The sequence below is a fragment of the Trichosurus vulpecula genome, chromosome 5 (assembly GCF_011100635.1).
Source record: "Trichosurus vulpecula isolate mTriVul1 chromosome 5, mTriVul1.pri, whole genome shotgun sequence".
In the NCBI taxonomy this organism is placed as follows: Eukaryota; Metazoa; Chordata; class Mammalia; order Diprotodontia; family Phalangeridae; genus Trichosurus; species Trichosurus vulpecula.
The window spans coordinates 208,540,590-208,559,684 of NC_050577.1; the positions used below are offsets into that span (position 1 = coordinate 208,540,590).

The window sequence follows — 19,095 nt, forward strand, 5'->3', positions numbered from 1 at the left end:
AAAAAAGGAAGACACATCACTGCCAAAGATGTTTACATCATAGTAATTGCCCAGAACAGAGTCCAAATCCTTCCATATGATCGCCTATAGATGGTAAGGTCCTCCAGATACTCTTGTTTGTGGATGGCATTATGCTTATCCTATTAACTGTCAAAATATTACAAAGCCTTCTAAAATATCCATAATCTCTCAAAACTACTCAGACAAGAAAAACCAAGTGGATGAAGAATGTCTACTTTATAGACTATGACATGCAGGTGGATGACAAGTCATAGAGATAGCCCACCAGTACACATATACTGGGCTCAGAATTGAATAGGAAGAGAAAATTAGCTTGGGCTGCTTTTGTAAAATTGTCCAATGCTTTTAATTAAAGAACCCTAAGCTTCTCCCTGAAACAAAGTGCCATCATTTTAATACCCCTTGTTCTAGTTATGCTGCATGGCAGCAAGTCATGAGATACCACCATCATCAAATTATGGCGTACAGCGGGTGTACGTATGCCACAACATATTACTATTCAAGTCTCATAAAAGGAGTACTTAAAGGATATCACCACACCTATGTACGACCAGAAAAGAAGCAGTGCCAGTCTACACAATTTCTACTAGTATCTAGGTGTGCAGCAGTGGAGAGTCAGCCGGCAAGAAAGTCAGGAAGAACTGGGTTCAAGTCCTCCTCTAACACACTGCAGTTCTGTGGATCCAGAGAGAACGTTTCAGTCCTTTACCAATGAAACAACAGATACAATTCCTAATCCTATCTAATTGGCTCAGGTAACATTATATAATAAAAGGTGCAAATTCAGAGAAATAGGACATACAAGAGTAAGTTAGGGTTATATGTGGTATTAAGGAAAACTGTTGACAATGGTCTTATTACAAATTGAATGGACCTCTTATTATTTCTACAACAGGCCTTTCCATGCTATCTATCAGATGCTATTTATGTTTCGGTGTTTATAGTCTACATCCCCAACTAGACTATAAAGTTCCATGAAGGAAAGCTCTATTTTATAACAATGTTACATTCTCAGCATATGTTCAATAAGCTTGTGTTGATGATGATAAATATAACCTTCCTAGGAATTCACATACTTCATTTAAAAAGAGCAACCTGGCAAAGACTAACCCAAAAGAATGAATGTATGATGCTACTATTAACGGTATGAATAACAGGTAAGATATTTTAATGCTGCAGACCTCCTTGGAAAATTTAACATTTATCCTCCTCCACCCAGAATGTTTTTCCTCTTAAAGCCAAGAAAAAGCAAGCATATCTAGGAGGTTAATAATCATAATATCTAACATTTATATAGCAGGTACTACATGCCAGGCATTCTAAGTGCTTTATAATTTTAAGAATTTAAAATTTGATCCTCCTAACAACCCTGGAAGGTAGTTACTATTATTATCCTCATTTTACAGCTGAGGAAACCGAAGGAAACAGAGGTTAAGTGACTTACCCAGGATCACTCATCTAGTATGTGTCTGAGTTCAAATTTGAAATAAGGTTTTCTTATCAAGGCAGACCTGCACAACCTGGCAGTACATAGGGGCCAAAATTAAGCTTCAGGCTGCAGAGAGAGTTTTAGCGGCTCACTTTCCAAGTAAAGGTATAATTAATGATTAAACTATTTTGCAAATAACCCATATTAAAAGAAGGGAAATTTCAATTAATATCAATTAATTACACTTATTACTTAAGATTTTGATTTATCATGAAATCACATTAATGTTTAAAAAATTTGCTTTGCTAAGTGGTACAAGTTTTAATACATTTTTCAGGTTTTCTTACTGCTTGCATTTAGCTAATGGGACATAAACTTCTTGTCAACAATCAGTTTATCATACTCTGGAATCATGTTTGAAATTGATTTTTTTTAGAAAACTAAAAACTAAGCTGCCTCATTTTCTGAGTTTACTCTCTTGAAAAACTTGTTTCCCACTGAGATTTTTCAACAATTTGGACTCTTTAACTTGTTTTTCATTGGTGTAGAATCAGCTTAACTGAGGATATATTGATTCAAAATGGTGATGAAGATCATATTCCTTTGAAACAGCTATTTCTTCTCAGCAAACAAGGCTCTCATGACAGTAAACAAGCATCTATTTGTCCATTTCAGACTAAACACTCTATGTTCTGATTTGATCTTCCGTTTCTTTTTATCAGCCATTTCACAAAGTCACCCAAAATCTTTAATGTCAGAACCAAAAAAAACACCTCCACAGCAACTGCTCACACAGAGAAATACTGTAAATTGAGTGTCTGACCTTAGAGAGAGTGCCAGACACTCATGTAACTTGGAGAGCAGCCATGTAGCAAGGGAGGGGAAGAAGCCCTCACGTTGTTGCCACTCATCACACAGTGGGCATCAGCTGTATTGACATGTGGCATGGCTGTACTCACTTAATCCCTGTTCAGTGCCAGTAACAACCAAAAACACAGAGAAAAGATACAACTCTCACTCCTCTCAAACTAGAAACAGACTGACAATGATGGTTGGTTGCCTAGGGTCATGGAAGGCGGACTAAGTGAGGCACAGACTCATTACCATTACATCTTTGCTTTCTTTTACATCCTCTGCATTTTTCGTGGGCGGACCAAAATCCTTTATATAGCAGTATGTTGTGCAGGCCTATATTAAGGTTAACCATTAAGTCCCATCAAATCCCATCAAATTAAGACTTTTGAGGGGGTAGAGAAAGGGGAGTGAAGAAACTCATCGAATGGAAAGAACACTGGGATTAGAAGCTGAATTCTAGTCTGAGTTCTGCCACTTACTAGAAATCTGCCATCTACATTGTTGTACTTAATTATCTACATGTTGCTTCCTCATTAGGACATAAGCTCACGGGGGAAGGGATTGTTTTTACCTGTCTTTGTATTTCCATGACTTAGCACAGTGACTGGTCCATAACAAATTCTTAATAATATATAATAATAATAAACAATAAAATAAAATTCTTAATAAACACTTACTGGTAGCTCCTTTAAATTCTCTGCATCTCAGTTTCTTCATTTATAATGTGAGGGAGCTGGACTTATCACTAAGGTCCCTCCCAGCTCTAGGAATTTAGGAAAACAATATTTAAAATAAAACTACTTACTAGATGCCAAGGCTTCTGCCTCAGTGGAAGGAACTTTGTAGATTTTCCCTCCCTTGTAGACAAAGCTTCCTTCGGTTACTTTGAAGTCCAGATATCGGGTGACTTCTGTATAAAGCAGCATCTTAACCAATTGACCTATAAAAAGATTAGTATCATAAAGTTTTAACTTGATGTTATTTGTACGTGGTTAATAAAGAGATTTGACCAAAAGTTAAAGATTATAAACATTATTTCCTCCTTCCTACTAAAATGATTAATACTATAAAGTTGCTACTACAGAAGCAACAGCACAAAATCTTGCCCACATCATATCTTGCAATAGTCAAGGACTTGTAGAAAATCCATATTTACCATATAAATCTTTCAGTGAGTCATTCAACAAACATTTAATAAGTGAATATCATGTATCATGTACTACACCAAGTGCTAGAGATACAAAAAAAAAAAAAAAGAGGCAAAAGTCCCTGGTCACAATCCAATATGGGAGGCAATGTACAAATAACTATTTACAAATAAGCTATAAACAGGATAAATTGGAAATATTCAACAGAGGGAAGGCACTAGAACTAAGGAGAATCACTAAAGTCTTCCTGAAGGTGAGATGTTAGTTGGAATTTGAAGGAAACCAGGGAAGCCTGGAGGCAGAGATGAGAAGGGAGAGCAATTCAGAACAAATCAAGAATGGCAAAATAAAAACATTATATCAAGCAGTAGATTACTTACTGTTGAAGGAGAAAATCAAAATCAGATGACAGCAAGAGAGAGAAACAAATTCTAAGATGTATTCTCTGAAAAAGTCACTACGGTATCTATTATACTTTTTTGATCAAAACCACTTTACAAACAGAATAAGGCATAATTATTATTAAACTTTAAAGTCCAGCTTTCTGTGTTTAATTAGCAATTTGCTAAATTAAAAAATCCCAACCTTAAGTCATTAGTTGACACTATGAGACCGTATTTACTTTTTTGCATTTAAAAACTCTAGGCACCTCTACGACTATGGCAAACTCTCTTTGCAAGTTATTTTTATCTTGTTATTTTCTGGCTACTTCTTCCTCTGTTACCTTTCATTACAAGTCATACATGATTTAATGATTTTTGCCAGGCCATTATTCTTCACCTTCATTCTTAGTTTAAAATCACTTGACAAGATCAACAAGTCTCCAGGGAAAGTCTCCTTGGTCCTCCTGATATGCACTTTGTCCCAACCCAAAAGCCTTCAACATTATTACAGCATCTTTGACCATGGTCCACAAAAACAAATCCCTTTCTTTCAACAAGAAGTACATAGCCCTGTCACCTCTCTGACTGCCAAGTTTCAACCCTCAACCGGTAGCATAGATGAAATACCACCTGTGCCTGAAAGTCCACAAAATCCTTCAGTTTCCTACTTAAGAGTTTCAGATGCCCTACAGTTTTCAAATTTCTGGCATGGTACCCTGACACAAAGTCATCAGTCAGACAAATCCGAGGTTAATGATCACATCCCAGATTCTTCAGAGAAGAAAAAAGCTTCATATCCCTCAACAGGATGACACCAATAATTATGAAGTCTTCTATGAGGACTCAAGATCTAGCAATTTGAATTCTTTGGCACTTGTGAATTTTTTTTCTTTCCTTAAATCAATGCATGATTACTATCTATTACTCAGCAAGTCCAGGTCTATTTTCTAAGTTTCTCACAACTGTATTACTCAGAAATTTAAATGACTATACGTACAACTTATAGATCAGTTCTTTCCATCTACATTTTAAATAACCATTTAAATAATTTACATTTAAGTGTAATTCAGTCTACATTTAAATAACCATTATTTCTAGTTGCATTAATTACTGACCTGTAATCTTTTTTACCAGTTTACTCTAGCAATAAGCACATATAGCATTAAATAAATTAATATTTATTAAATTTCATACTTGTATAGTGGGAAAAAAGTATCCCAAATAAATGACTTAAGGCAGTGAAAACTTATGCAAGTGATTGTTTTTAAAGTTAGCATTTAAGTTTCTGAATTCTCTTTCATAACTTCACTTAGCTTCACTAGCTTATTCTATTTGGTGAAAACTCAAATTGATAATTATGCCACATTAAAACTAATAACTATAGATCCTCAAATAATAGATTAGTATATAAGGCAGGGATCCACTTTATTTCCTCCTGAAATACATGTGGGCTAGAAACATTAACAATTATTAATATGCCTTTGTGATAATTCAAAAGTACCACTATCATGTCTGTTATGAATGCTTGCCATTATACCGTAAGACTTTAATGTTATTATGTGAAAATGTTATTACTTTCTGGTCCTACCAAAGCTATCAATTTAATACTCAGTCTTGATGATCTGTATATATACTACTTAACACATTGTTACAAAAGGAACACTGTGATTTTGGATCACACCATCCCTATATACATGTAAAAGCTATATACATAGCAATATTATCTTAAATACCTATTGCTGATAGAAGTAGAATGAACGGTTTATTGCTACTTATATTTTCCAGTGTTAGTCATTATCAGAACATTTTTCCTACTTCTAAATTGGATGTAAAATACTCACAGAAAATCAAAACCACAGGTATTCCTTACCATTTGCCATAAGGAATTTGGGGATTAGGTCCACATTCCAGTCTCTTCCCCTTCCCATTGACGCTGGTGGTGATCCTGGTATATTAAATCTCTTGTATAACTAAAAAGAAAATAATACATATTTAAGTGCACATTTATTTTTCTTTAAATTTCAATACAGATTTCAATGTGAAATTAGATTTGAAGAAAGATAAATTCATCAGAGTTTCTGCATTGTTTATACCACACTACTCCAAATACAGTAACTGAAGTCTCACTAAAATTCAGTTCTATGTCATATGTGACACTTCCACAAGTTAGACTACCTAATAAGAAGGCCCAAGACCAGATCCATTAAATTATCTCCTTTATAATAAAAAAAGGTCCAGTGTCTATTTAAGTCTATTTCACTGGACAGTCATTTCAGTAGCAGGAACACAGGACTACTTAGAAGGAAGTAAAGAAAAAAAAGATTGCCAGCAGTCTGCATTTATAGTATTGCCTTCAGGATCATGATTGCTTACTTGAAAAAATAATCTAAAACTCATTTTCTCCCTGAGCAAGTTATAAGAGCAAGCTTTTGCTTCAGTTGCTACAGGTTAGAGAAATTGAAAGCAAGATTTAATTTGTTCAGCTGTCAAAATAATTTAAAGCTTTCAAGAATTTAATTAATATTATACTCAAGAATATAAGTGCAATTGTTATGGTAATACAGAAGAGTACATTATTTCTTATCCAAGGAAACCTAATTCACTTAATTTGTTTTTCATACTGTTCAGCTTTATCAAACTCATAGGCATGAAACTAAAAAAAAGTCTATATAGTTTTTTTGAAGCATGACCACATATAAAAAATTTCTACTAACAGGAAAACTTAATGTTGTTTCCAAAATTTTTATGTGAAAGACGTCTCAAAAAACAGACTAACGGTTCTCGTCCACAATCTATTAAGTGTAAAAAAGCCAGTCATAAAAAATCGGCTACAAATGTGATTTTGTGATTGGCAAAGATCACAAAATTTCCATTATTCCAATCCAAATAAAAAGTTTGTTAAAAATCCCTATATAAACGATGAGACAGAGCATGGTTTAGTAGACAGACAACTGTGAAAGCAGGTGAACGTATGTTCAAGCTACAACTCCAAATCAAATCACTTAACCTTGCTCAGTGCCTGAGAGGATTTGAGGAACACTTGCCATTTTGCATTGGTAGAGGAAATTTCTGTGCCAGGATTTCCTTACAACAATGAAATCACTGGCCAAACAATAACAAAAAAAGTACATGATACAGCAGCATTTTATAGTGTAAGCATTTCAGTACTAAACTTTTGTTCAGAAGAAAAAAGATGGCTGGGAAGATATAAATGTACATAACTGCTATATAAATGTAAACCTCCATGTAAAAATCAACATCATTAAATAACAAGAGATCATCTTAAACGCCTAATTTGATAACAGAAAAATGAATGATTAACTACAACTTACATCTTCCAGTGGCGTAATGGATGCACTTTCACCTCCATAATAGGAGTTTCTATCCATGTGAAGGACCTTCTTTCCATTAACTGACATGATCCCAGAAAGTATGCATTCCTGTATGGGGAGAACAAGTATTTTAAAAGGTAGAAAGGTATATAGCAAGTGCTAGTAGCAAAAATTCCTAGCTCTGTAACACTTCTTCATTGACAAATGCTTCATAATTAGGACGATATTTTTTACATAGAAAGAAAAATAATGGAGGCAGTTTAGAGGCAAAGAATCATTTTAATTGAATCGAGGTTTTAAACAGAATTTGTGGTTATAGGATGGCAAGGAAAGAATTGTATACTTAGGAATAAAACCAGGAACAGTAATGAGGAAAATAGGCAAATAGGCAAGTCACTCAAACATTCATATTCATGTGTGATAGGAATTTGCTAACTGCAGTATTGTGGCTCTGAATATAAGGATTTTTTTTTACCCACAATGAAAGGGTTTTTTTAAATTATTTTTTTTTCCAGTAAACAAAAATCTTCCTCCCCCTCAGACCATCACTTCCCCCAAATGAAGAAGATAAACAAAACCCCAGTTGTAAATATAAATAGCGAAGTAAAATAAACTCCTGCTTTGGCAGTGTCCAAAAATAAATCTCAATCTGCATTCTGAATTCATTATATCTTTATCAGGAAGTGGGCAGAATTTTTCATCATGAGTCTTCTGGAATCATGGCCATTCCAGTGATCCAAACTTCTAAGTCTTTCAAAGTTGTTTGTCTTGTCACTGTATTAAACCATTTCCCTGATTTTGTTCACCTCACTCTATATCAATTTATGTCTTCCTATGTTTCTCTAAAACCATTTCCTTCATCTTATTTACAGTAAAATAGTATTTCATCACATTTATATACCATAACTCACTCAGCCATCCCCCAATTAATGGGTCCCCCTGAGTTTCAAATTCTTTGTCAACAACAAAAAAAGCTGCTATATTCTTGTTTTGCTTACAACTACTACTCCCTCCCTTTGTTTCCTACCCTCTTTTTATTTCCCCTTGTCCCTTTTCCTTGCTTCTCTTTTGTTTCCTTGCTGAGTAAAAATTTTTTATACATAACTGTTTTTCCTTCCTTTGACCAGTTTAGATGAGTGAGGTTCAAGTATCAACTGCTCCTCCCACTTTCTTGTTTTGTATAGACTTCTACTTGTGTGCCCCAATTGTTTTCACCTTATCCTCACAACATATTCCTCTTGCCCTCCCTTTCCATTAGATCAACAAAATGTAACAGAACCACTCCCAGGTCCTCTGTATGACTCCCTCTATATAACTCCTGATGAGAAATTGAGGAGACACATGTACCATCTCCCAGTATTAAAAAATGTAAACATTTTATCCTTGTTTAGTCCCTTATAATTTACATTTTACTTTTTTTTTGTTTCTTAACTCCAGTGTTTATAAGTCCTCTGTTTCATTAATGTCCATTTTGCCCCTGTAGGATTGAACTCAAGTATTTTTAGGTGAGATATTCTTATTATAAGCCTATACCTTTTAACTTCTGTAATACCATATTCCAAGTTCCCCACTCCTTCATGGTGTCTAAATCAACTGTGGTCCTAACTATGTTTCCTTGATACTTGAATTCTTTATGGCTGCCTGCAGTATATTTATTTTCACATAGAAGTTTGAATGTTTTCAAGTCACTCTCTTCTGAGATTGTCTTGAATATCCTTGTTACCATAGTGCCTTTTAATGGTGGGATTATTTTTATATTTGCCCCATTCTTCCATCCTACTTGCTGAATTCTGAATTTTAGGACCAGGCTCTTCAATCATCTGAAAGGAACATCTGCCTAGGCTTGGTCATACTGTGGCTTTCTTCAGATACTAAAGGTTGCTGCTATTCCAGGATTTTAGGGACAGCTCAGGCTTGGGTCCTACAAGCTTTCAGTTCTCCAAAGGCAGTTTTTGATAAAAGGCAAAGGCTGATTTATGCCCTCCTGAAATGATCTTTGTAAATTCCTGACCTGGGTTTGGATCTGAGCAACACAGCTATGGGCTAAATTCTGGATGAAGTTCCAGTAGACTGCTGCTGGATACAGCCACCATCAGCCAGGATGAAAGCTCTGTGGGTTGAGAGTGATAGAACTGTAGGATCCCCTTTGCCCTGGGGTTCCTGCCCAAATTATTCCACTGCAGCCTTCAGACTGGGATTCCATCTATTACTATAGTCAGAACCACAGTGCTGCTGCTTGCTTCTGAACTTTATTTCCTTTTCAATATACAGTCTAAGAGCTGTTACCACTCTTCACACTGGAACACTCTCTAGGCATAGGTCCCCTTATCAGTCAGCCCTCAAGCTGTGACCTGGAACTGACTACTGAGCAATGGAGCTGCCAACTGGCATCTATTCCTGCACCCTGCATAACACTGGGCTCCTCCTGATTGGATTTGGTACTGCCAGTCTTCCTTCCTCCCTTTCCATTTTCTTTTTCATCAATTCCCTTGATATTCTTGATCTTTTGTTTCTCCAAATGTATTGTTATTATTTTTCTAGCTCTAAAAAGGAATACTTTGATAGTTTGATTAACATGACACTGAATAAATAAATTTAGATAGCATTGTCATTTTTATTATATTGGATAGGCTTACCTACCGACAACCAATTTCTCCAATTATTTAGACCTGCCATTACTTGAAGAACACTGACTTTGAACCCCAATTAAGCAAAATATTATTCCCCCCCAATTCCATTCTTATTATTAATACACGAATGTTACAAAAAAACTCTACTCAATCAGTATTATTATATTTGGAATCTTAGGGATGGGCCCTTCAAACATCCAGAAAAAGTGCCTGGGCTGGTCATGCTGCTGCTTTCTTGAGGTACTGAATACTGAGTTATTCTAGGATCTCAGAGATAGCTCAGGCCTGAGTCCTATGAGCTTTCAGTACTCTTGAAAGAATTTTGATGAGGGACAAATGCTGCATCAGAAATTTGTGGAAATTTGTTTTCTCTTTTGTTATATAAATATCTACATAATATCCTCGATTTTGCCTCGTGGCCCACAAGCCTAACATATTTACTATCTGGCCCTTTACAGTTTACCAAACCTTGCATTAAGGAATAGCCATCATTGGCTGTCAAAGGTACTTGTTTGTAAAGCTTCCTCTTCCTTCTCCACTTCAAATTTTTGTTCCCTTTCTAATTTTAACTGCATTGGTTTTGTTTATAGAAAAACTCAAATTTGTGTAATCAAAATTGTTCATTCTATCTTCTGCGATCTCTATTCTTTCTCTCATCATAAATTCTTCTACCCATAGTTGAGGAAGGCATTTTCTCTCTTGTTCCTCTAATTTGTTTGTGTTCTGACATTTTGAGATAATGTAGCCATTTGGAGCTTATAAAATGTGGTCTCTACCCAATTTCTGCCAGACTGTCTTTCAGTTTTCCTAGTAGGTTTTTTGTCACACAGTAAGTCCTAACCCCAATAGCTAAGATCCTTGAATTTATTAAACACTGTGTTAATATATTTATTTGCTTGTATATGAGTACCCCAATCTGTTCTAATTCACCTTTCTCTTTTTTAACCATTACCAAATAGGGGAGGTTAGGTGGCATAATAGGGTGCCAGGCCTGGAGTTACAAAGGTCCAAGTTCAAATCCAGCCTCAGACATTTATTAGCTGTGTGATCCTGGGCAAGGCACTTAACCCTATTTGCCTCACTTACCTCATCTGTAAAATGAGCTAGAGAAGAAAATGGTAAACCATTACAGTATCTTTGCTAAGAAAACCTCAAATGGGGTCATGAAAAGTCAGACAACTAAAATGACTGAATAACCAACACCAAATAGTTTTGATGATTCTTGCTTTACTTTGAGATAGTTTTAAGATGTTATTGCTCGGCCCCACTCCTTCCTTCTTTTTTCCCCATTACTTCCCTTTAGAATTTTGCCAGAATCCTACATTTTTTTATTCCTGGACAAGGCAATTGGGCTTAAGTGACTTGCCCAAGGTCACACAGCTAGTAGGTGTGTCAAGTGTCTGACGCTGGATGTTGAACTCAGGCCCTTCCGACTCCAGGGCCCGTGCTCTACTCACTGTGCCACCTAGCTGCCCCCAGAATTCTACATTTCTAATACTGCTTGACCAGCTATCGCAGAATCATGCAATATTAGAACTAGAATGAACCTTAGACCAACCTAACCCCCTCCCTTTAAAGATAAGGACTGATGAGTCCCAGAGAGGGGAAAGTGACTTGTCTAAGATCACACAGCTGGACAGAGCTGTGACTGAATAAGTCAGGTCGACCAAATTCAATGTTTGTTCCATGGGTCCATTTGAATAGATATTGCTTTCACTACAGAGGCAATGGTATTTATAATACTTTGCCTTCTGTCCAAACATGGTGAATGAAAGGGAGGAAATCTACATATTCTTAAAGATATAAAGTAAAACTTACTCACAGTTGAAAACATATATGCAAGGAGAAATTCTAGTTAACAACATAAACCAGTTTAAAATGGATCACAGTATCAATGATTTAAAGCTAGGAGCACAAATTTTGTACTATCATATTTTGTAAATGTAATATAACAATTATGAATTCAAAATGAATTTAAAAATACTTAATATATCTTATTCAACTCAATAAACACTGAGTGAATCCTCACTATTTGCAAAGCACCATGAGACACAAAGATGAACAATTTAAGGGCCCAAATAACCATCTTCCCAGATGGCACAAGTACGTGTCAGGGCTCTATTTTTGGAAGTAAAATCCACATTTATTCTTTTAAGTGCGCAGGTGTCACAAAGCCTCTATTAAAATATACAACATTCACACTTCATTCAAATTAGCATGGATCCACAGGATCATAGACCCTTTAAAAAAAAATCACAGCAGACTGACACTTTAAATAATCAGAACAGTAAGGATTGAGAATGTTTTTTTAAACAGGATGCTCACTAATAGTAAAAAAAATGCAAGATTTAGAGTCAAATTTGCTGCTTACTGCCATTGTGACCTCTGGGACTCTTTTTCCTTATCTATAAAAAGACTAAATAAACTCAAATATTCCTCCCACTTATAAATCTTTCTGCAAACCTCAAAGCGCTGTATTAATGCTAGCCATTATTATTACTATTATTTATGCATCAAATTATTGAATAAATTACTACTATGATATTTACAATAAATGTGAAAAGAGCTAGGGGAAATTCCAGAAGGCGAAGAATTTTCTGAACCCCTTCCAGTTCTAAATCCTATACAACTAGCTTTGTGTTAAGCCATGGAATGAAAGAAATCATTGATTCAACATTAAAGACATGTAAATAATGTCTAAATACAAAATTTATCTACATTAAAAAAGTTCTAAAATTGTATCATCTTTTAGCATAAAATTAAAATTTGCTATTATCCAATGAGAAATATATCACATAAAAAAGGGCATTAACACCTAAATGTTACTTCAAATAAGTTTTCCTTATATTTAATCTTCAATCCCTTTATCAGTTACATTTGCTTTTTAATGGCATAGATTTTCAGCATTTTATTAATGACTCCCACCTGGCAAGTAAAATATAAATTAACATATGCCAAAAAATGTTGGTTTAGATCAAGCTTACACAACCTGCGGCCCACCAAAGGATTTTGGGGTGGGGGTGGGGGGGCAGCAAAAAAAAATGCAGAGGAAAACTTTTTTCATGAGCTACCTAAAATTCTTTAATTGGCCACAGGTAGTGCAGGCCTGGTTTAGATGCTACCAAATACTATCCATTTTTAATTTCCATAACTGGAGCACATCCATCAAAGAACTGACCAAATGACAACATATACCCAAAAGTCAAATAAAAATTACAGCACTATTTTCAGTATCTAAGTTATGACCTCAACCATTTAGCACTTCATGTTTTCTTGCATAAATGGGAGTGACCTAACCCAAATTGCTTAAAATGTGGATAAGGCAAATTCTCATCTTTAGAAGGAAACATAAAAGTTAATGTGTGAGGTAAATAAAATGTGAAGACTTCACAGGGAAGATGTGTGTGTGTATATATATATATATATATATATATATATATATATAACATACACACACACACACACACACACACACACACACACAGAGAAATGTTTAAAAATCCAGAAAAAGGGAAGTGGAAAAATTCTGAGGCCATGAGAGTCTGATGGCTCAGCCTCTGGGAAAGTTTACCCTGAAACTTTTTGTTCTTTCTTCTGGTTCTGGTTTAAAGATTTGCTCAGTAAGAACAGGGTCATAATGACCTGTTTTTCTCTACTGTAAAGAATGGAGAGGGTCTCCCCCTCCCCTGATCCTATTCTCCTTCTTTAGATTTATAGATGTCACCTCAGTTGTAACCATTAACTAAGGGAATGGGAATTGGAGTTTCTGTGCCTCAATTTCCCGGTTCTTTGTTTAGCTTTTGTGCTCAGATTGTAAGCCCACCTCCCAGCCAATGGTGAAAGGGGTCAGAGGTGGGCGGGAATTCTCTTGTGTTAGGTATAATTATGGGTGCTTTGCCCCTTGTAAAGCGCCTCCCTTGATGGATTTGTTCTAGCGGGGGATGCCCAATTCTTAAGAATTGAATAAAATTTATTTCTGTTCCCATCCTGAGATGGCTTCTTATTAACTTTTAATTGGTGAGGGTCTTTCATCCCACACAGTTAATATAGGTTTTAATAGCCCACAGAATAATTTTTACACATTTTAATAAGATTCAGAACCCTAAAGAAAATATATTTGGCCACATGCCAAGAGGAGGTGAGGTGGTATACTGCAAAGAACATTTCACTGACAATCAGGAGAACTAGGTTCTAGTCCCTTTTTCTGACACTTGCTTGGTATGTGTGATTCTGGCCTCTATTCCACACATTTAGAAAAATGAAGTTGGATCATATCATCTCTAAGTCTCCTCATTTCTAGCTCTAAAATTCTGAAAACAGAAGGTCTTCTCAACTTTCTACTGCCATCAAAGCCCAGATTTACAACATAACAAAGACACAACTCATTTGAATTACTGCTAAAGCACCCAAATTCTTTTAAAGGTGATGTGAGTTACTTTTCATGATCAATAATGCAATTCAGTGTCTAAATTGTACAGCACCAGTGAAACAAAAGGGAACTCTAGTGATATAAGAGCAATACTGTAAATTTCTTTCCAACCTACAGCAAAACAAAATAAATGGCATTCTATTGTATTTAATTTGCCAACTACCAAAGACTGACTCTGACTAATAAAACAACAGAAACAGCATTTGGCTTATTAACGTGCCAACGTTAAAAGTGACCAAACAAGGGACCTCATAAGTCACCTAGTCTTAACATCTACACAAATCATAAATTCAGCTTTGTAACATTCCAACATCTCCATTGATGGGAATGTAAAGATAGAGATGGGAACTGGACCTGTGATCTCACTGGTAAAGATAACCTCTAGGTGAGGAAATTTCCTTTACCAATGCAGGTTGGCACCTTCTCTGAACTTATAGTCTAAAAGAGATGCTAGAGCCCTAAAAGGCTGATTAACTTGCCAGGGGTCACACAGCCATTCAGTGTCAAAGGCAGAACTCAGGTATTGACACTGAAGAGTGCTCTCTATCCATTTCTATCATCTACATATCCATGCTGTCTCTCAGAAAAGCAAAGTATTCATTCTAATTTTGGGTAACTTTCATCATTAGGATTTTTATGTTTAGGACTAAGCAGAACTAGTCTAAAGCCTTTTATCTATATGGCTATCTTTAAATATTTAAAGATTTCTAACACATACAAACCCTAAGTCTTTTCTTCAGACTAAACACTCCCAATCTGAAGCCCTTCACAGCCTGGCTCCAATCTACCTTTCCAGTCATATTATACATTACTCTCCTTCAAACACACTTTGGTTAAACCTGATTATCTTGATATTCTTCCAACAAGACACCCCATTTTAGAACCATTGACAAGCTCTCCCCCATGCCAGGAGTGTACTTTTCTCATCTTCAGTTCTTAGAATTCCTAGCTTTTTCAGAGCTCAGCTCAAGGATCACTTTCACTATGAAGTCTTTCCCCAATTCCCCCATCTCCTAACATCTAGCACAGGAGTGGGGAACCTGCAACCTCAAGGCCACATGTGGCCTTCTAGGTCCTTGAATCCAAACTCTGGATTCAAGTCAAAGGGCCATAGTTGAGGACCTACATTTGGATTCAGTCAAAGGGCCACACTTGAGGACCTAGAGGGCCACATGTGACCTCGAGGCTGCAGGTTCCCCACCCTTGTGCTAGCATTTCCCAAATTATCTTCTATTTATTTTTGCACGACCTTACATATGTGTTGTACTTATTATCTTCCCCTATAAAATGTAAGAGGGCAGGTAGGTAGGGTGCAGTTGACGGCTCATTTCCTGAGTTCAAATCTGGCCTCAGAAACTTACTGGCTGTGTGACCCTGGGCAAGTCACTTAACCCTGTTTCCTTCAGTTTCCTCATCTGTCAAATGAGCTGGCAAAGAAAATGGCACACCATTCCAGTATCTTTGCCAAGAAAACCCCAAATGGGGGTCACAAAGATTTAGACATGACTAAAAATGACTGAACAACAATAAAATGTAAACTCCTTGAAGTGAGCACAACATATTTAATTTTTATCTCTGTAGTTCTGGGTTCTTAATAGGAAAGATATTTCAGGCATTTTCATCATCTCATATGAGGATAACCCCGTGAGGTAAAAATTACAGGTATAATTTCTCCAGTTTACAGAGAACACTGAAATTCAGTGAACTACTTGGGTGACACAATTCAAAACCAATTCTCCCCTGACTCCATGTCCAAAGCACTCCTCTAATCTAGTCACCCTCACAACAAAAGGAAATGAGTTTTAGTCTGGCATGGTTTTTGATGAACCCATGTTGGCTCTTGCTTACCCTTCTAAGTGAAAAAACACTGAAAGTTCACAACCATAGAGCAAAATGAAGGTTCAAGTAAGGAACTAAGTCCAAGATGATGGACTTAGTACTCTGCCTTGCTACCTGATCTAACCCACCACAAACTACATAAAAGTTTGCTTTATTTAATTAAAGTACTGGCAGTTTTCCAATAGATCACACATAGATTCAACTCAATCTCTAAAATTCAAAATCATTAAAAAGATTTTCAGGTAAATAATTTCATAATTGGTACCCATTTTTGAATTCTCATGATAGCTATGTTTCTTTGATAAGTTTACAGCTTTAGTTTGTCTGATCCAATGTGAGAGATGAATACGAATAAACACAAACAACCCGCCATAAATATTTAAGTGACAGATTGAAAAACAGTCACGTCAATTTTTAGTAACTATTTTGTAAATGGTTAACCAACCAAACGAAAGCTGAAAACTGTCCTTTTAACATCAATCAAATGTGATTAAGAGTACAGGATACCAGAAGACTAAGATACATTCAAATACTGCTTACTGAAGAGTACAGGATACCAGAAGACTAAGATACATTCAAATACTGCTTACTGAATATAAAATAAAAGCTTAACACAGACTCAGAAATTTTAAGATGAGTCAGATGACACATAATGCTAGGACAAGATACAGCTCAAAGACAGCATTTTAAGATTTTTTTTAGCGGTGGAGGTTCAAATCATTTTGACCCTGTCCTCCAACACTGATTTTCTTATGAATACTAATTTGTTCATTCAGCCAACAAATATTTATTCAGCTTAAAAGAAACCATGAAATGATATGCAACAGAGAAAATTTATTTACTTTTTCTGAAATTTTTTTTTTTGCTTCAGGTTGGGAGTGTTTAGTCTAAAGACTTAGGGGCTGTATGTGTTAGAAATCTTTAAGTTACCCAAAAATACGAACAGGTCATTAGAAAATTCAATAAAATATGCCTTTCATTGGTATGTTTATATTGTAGCATTAATAGGATCACAATTATCCAACTTAAAATATTTTTTAAAAGAGAGCCATAATCTTTTGTGGAAAAAAAATGCAATAAGGGAGTGATAAATATGAAGTATATTCAACTCTGGTATGAAAAAAGACTAACGTATGAGTTCTTAAAGGACAGGAGCTTAAAGCACTTTTTTGTCCCCTTTCTCCACACAAACCATTCAAATGAGGCAAAGCCATTTATGGAGTAAAGAAAGCACTCACACAGACATATATTGATTTCTCTTCCAAGTCCCTGAAGAAGCCATCATGGAGTGCCTTTTACTATCCATTAACATCTTAAAAGAGCAAAGACCATACAGGGGAAAACAAGAAAAACTCCAAATTCAACATTAAGTCTTTCTCATTTCTAGCCTGTAAACGTGTAGTAAGTCTGGGAAGTGAAAGGCATTACCATAACACCGGAGTGGGGGAATCTAGTCTTGCCTCAACGCCAACATTTGACATCCATTAGACCTGAGTCTCTTACCTTAAGCGGGGGCGGGGGGGGGGGGGCAAAGAGAACTTGTTTCGATGCTGCACTGAAAGCTTTTTAGAATTAGCTCACGTTGACAGTTATCACCCAATACCTTCTCGCATCATACAACCCCTCTGCCTGCTTACTGCTGCAAGCGGTTGAATTTTGGTAACTGAAGGAACTATGAACCATTTCCACTCTTAACCCTCCCCGCCTCCCGTCTGGAGAGGTCATCAACCAAGGAAGGAGACACAAGTTAATTCCCGGCTATAGGTTGGGGTTTTTGTTTAGTTAAAAATTATCCAAGTCTCATCGCCTTTGAAAGAAGTAGAAAATTTAATTCTAGACTCTTCCTCCGCTTCACTGATTTAAACCATTTCCTGGGCCCTCCTACAAAAGGGACAGGGGAGGCTGCCATGAGGATACAGAGAGATGGCTACTCAAGCTCCTCCAAGCGTTCTCATCCACAACTGGGGAAAATTTTATCTGCCCGAGACACCCTTTCCGACCAACACATTATTTTAAGGAAAAAGATGCGTGTTCAAGCTAGATCAAATTGCTACAGAATCACAGAACAAACGGCCCCCTTCTTAAGTCCCGCCTCCCACAAAGACAGAGAAACGCCAATCATGCACGGATCGGATCAAGCCTCGCTGAGACAGCGAGAGAAGTCAAGGAAGGGAGGAGAGCCGGAGAAGAGAATAAAAGCAGGAAGCTGGAGGAGGGAGGCGTTAGAAGGTGCGGCGGAGGCTGCTGTCACCGGACCCCAACAGCACTACGCGCGCTCCCCAGAGGGGAGCCCCTCTCCCCTTCCCCCTCGCCGTTCATGCCCTCCAAGAGCAAAGCTTCCTCCCCTCCCCCCCCACCTGCGAGCGGTCACGGCCTGCTCCCACCCCCACCCCCACCCCCAGCGGCCCAACCTCCTCCCCTCCCTTCCCCCTCCCAGCCCTCACCGTGAGGCCGGTGCCCAGCACGATCACGTCGTACTCCTCATTCATGGCGGGGGTCAGAGGATGAAAGGGGAAGAAAGAAAAAGAAAGAAGAGGGGGGCGGGCCAAGAGCTAGAAAGGGAGGAAAAACAACCCAAAGGGAGCGAGTAGCGAAACCCCACGCGCCGTTTGGCGAGCGCAGTAAGAAGATAAAATGGAGCACAGAGGAGGAGAAACCGCCCACTGCCACAGATTAGAAGAGAGGAGCGAGGGCTGCGGGAAGAGTAAGCAGGAGGAGCCGAGAAGGAAAGGGGGCGGAGCCAGGCTCTGCAGCCTAGAGGGCGGGCTCTGGAGGAGAGAGCCGCTCCTGGGCGCCGTCAATCATGGGCCTTCCGCTTTGCTTGCTGCGCGCGCATTGGCTGAGCCGGCCTCGTTCGGTACCTTACTTCCCTTTTCCACGCCACGCGAGAGGGAGGCGGCACAGGGCGAGGCTTTATCCCCTCCCCTGCCGAATCTCTTCCTCTGTCCCTACTCCCGCCTTCCCCATTTCCAGCTCTGCTTACTGGAGTGACTAGCTTGGTGGGTGTGGGAAAAGGCGGAGGTGGCACG

The 19,095-nt window shown here is 37.4% G+C and overlaps 1 protein-coding gene across 1 annotated transcript in view; it reads right to left on the reverse strand.

Moving 5' to 3' along the window:
• GDI2 (GDP dissociation inhibitor 2) overlaps positions 1–18,885 on the reverse strand; it is a 35,964-nt gene extending 17,079 nt beyond the window's left edge. Inside the window, exons 1-4 of the mRNA XM_036758900.1 lie at positions 18,511–18,885; positions 7,169–7,276; positions 5,707–5,806; positions 3,111–3,245 (exon numbers count right to left, since the gene is read on the reverse strand). Of these exons, the coding sequence (XP_036614795.1) occupies positions 3,111–3,245; positions 5,707–5,806; positions 7,169–7,276; positions 18,511–18,555 (388 nt within the window). The 5' untranslated portion in view covers positions 18,556–18,885. The remainder of the gene's footprint in view (positions 1–3,110; positions 3,246–5,706; positions 5,807–7,168; positions 7,277–18,510) is intronic.
• Positions 18,886–19,095: the final 210 nt, after the last annotated feature.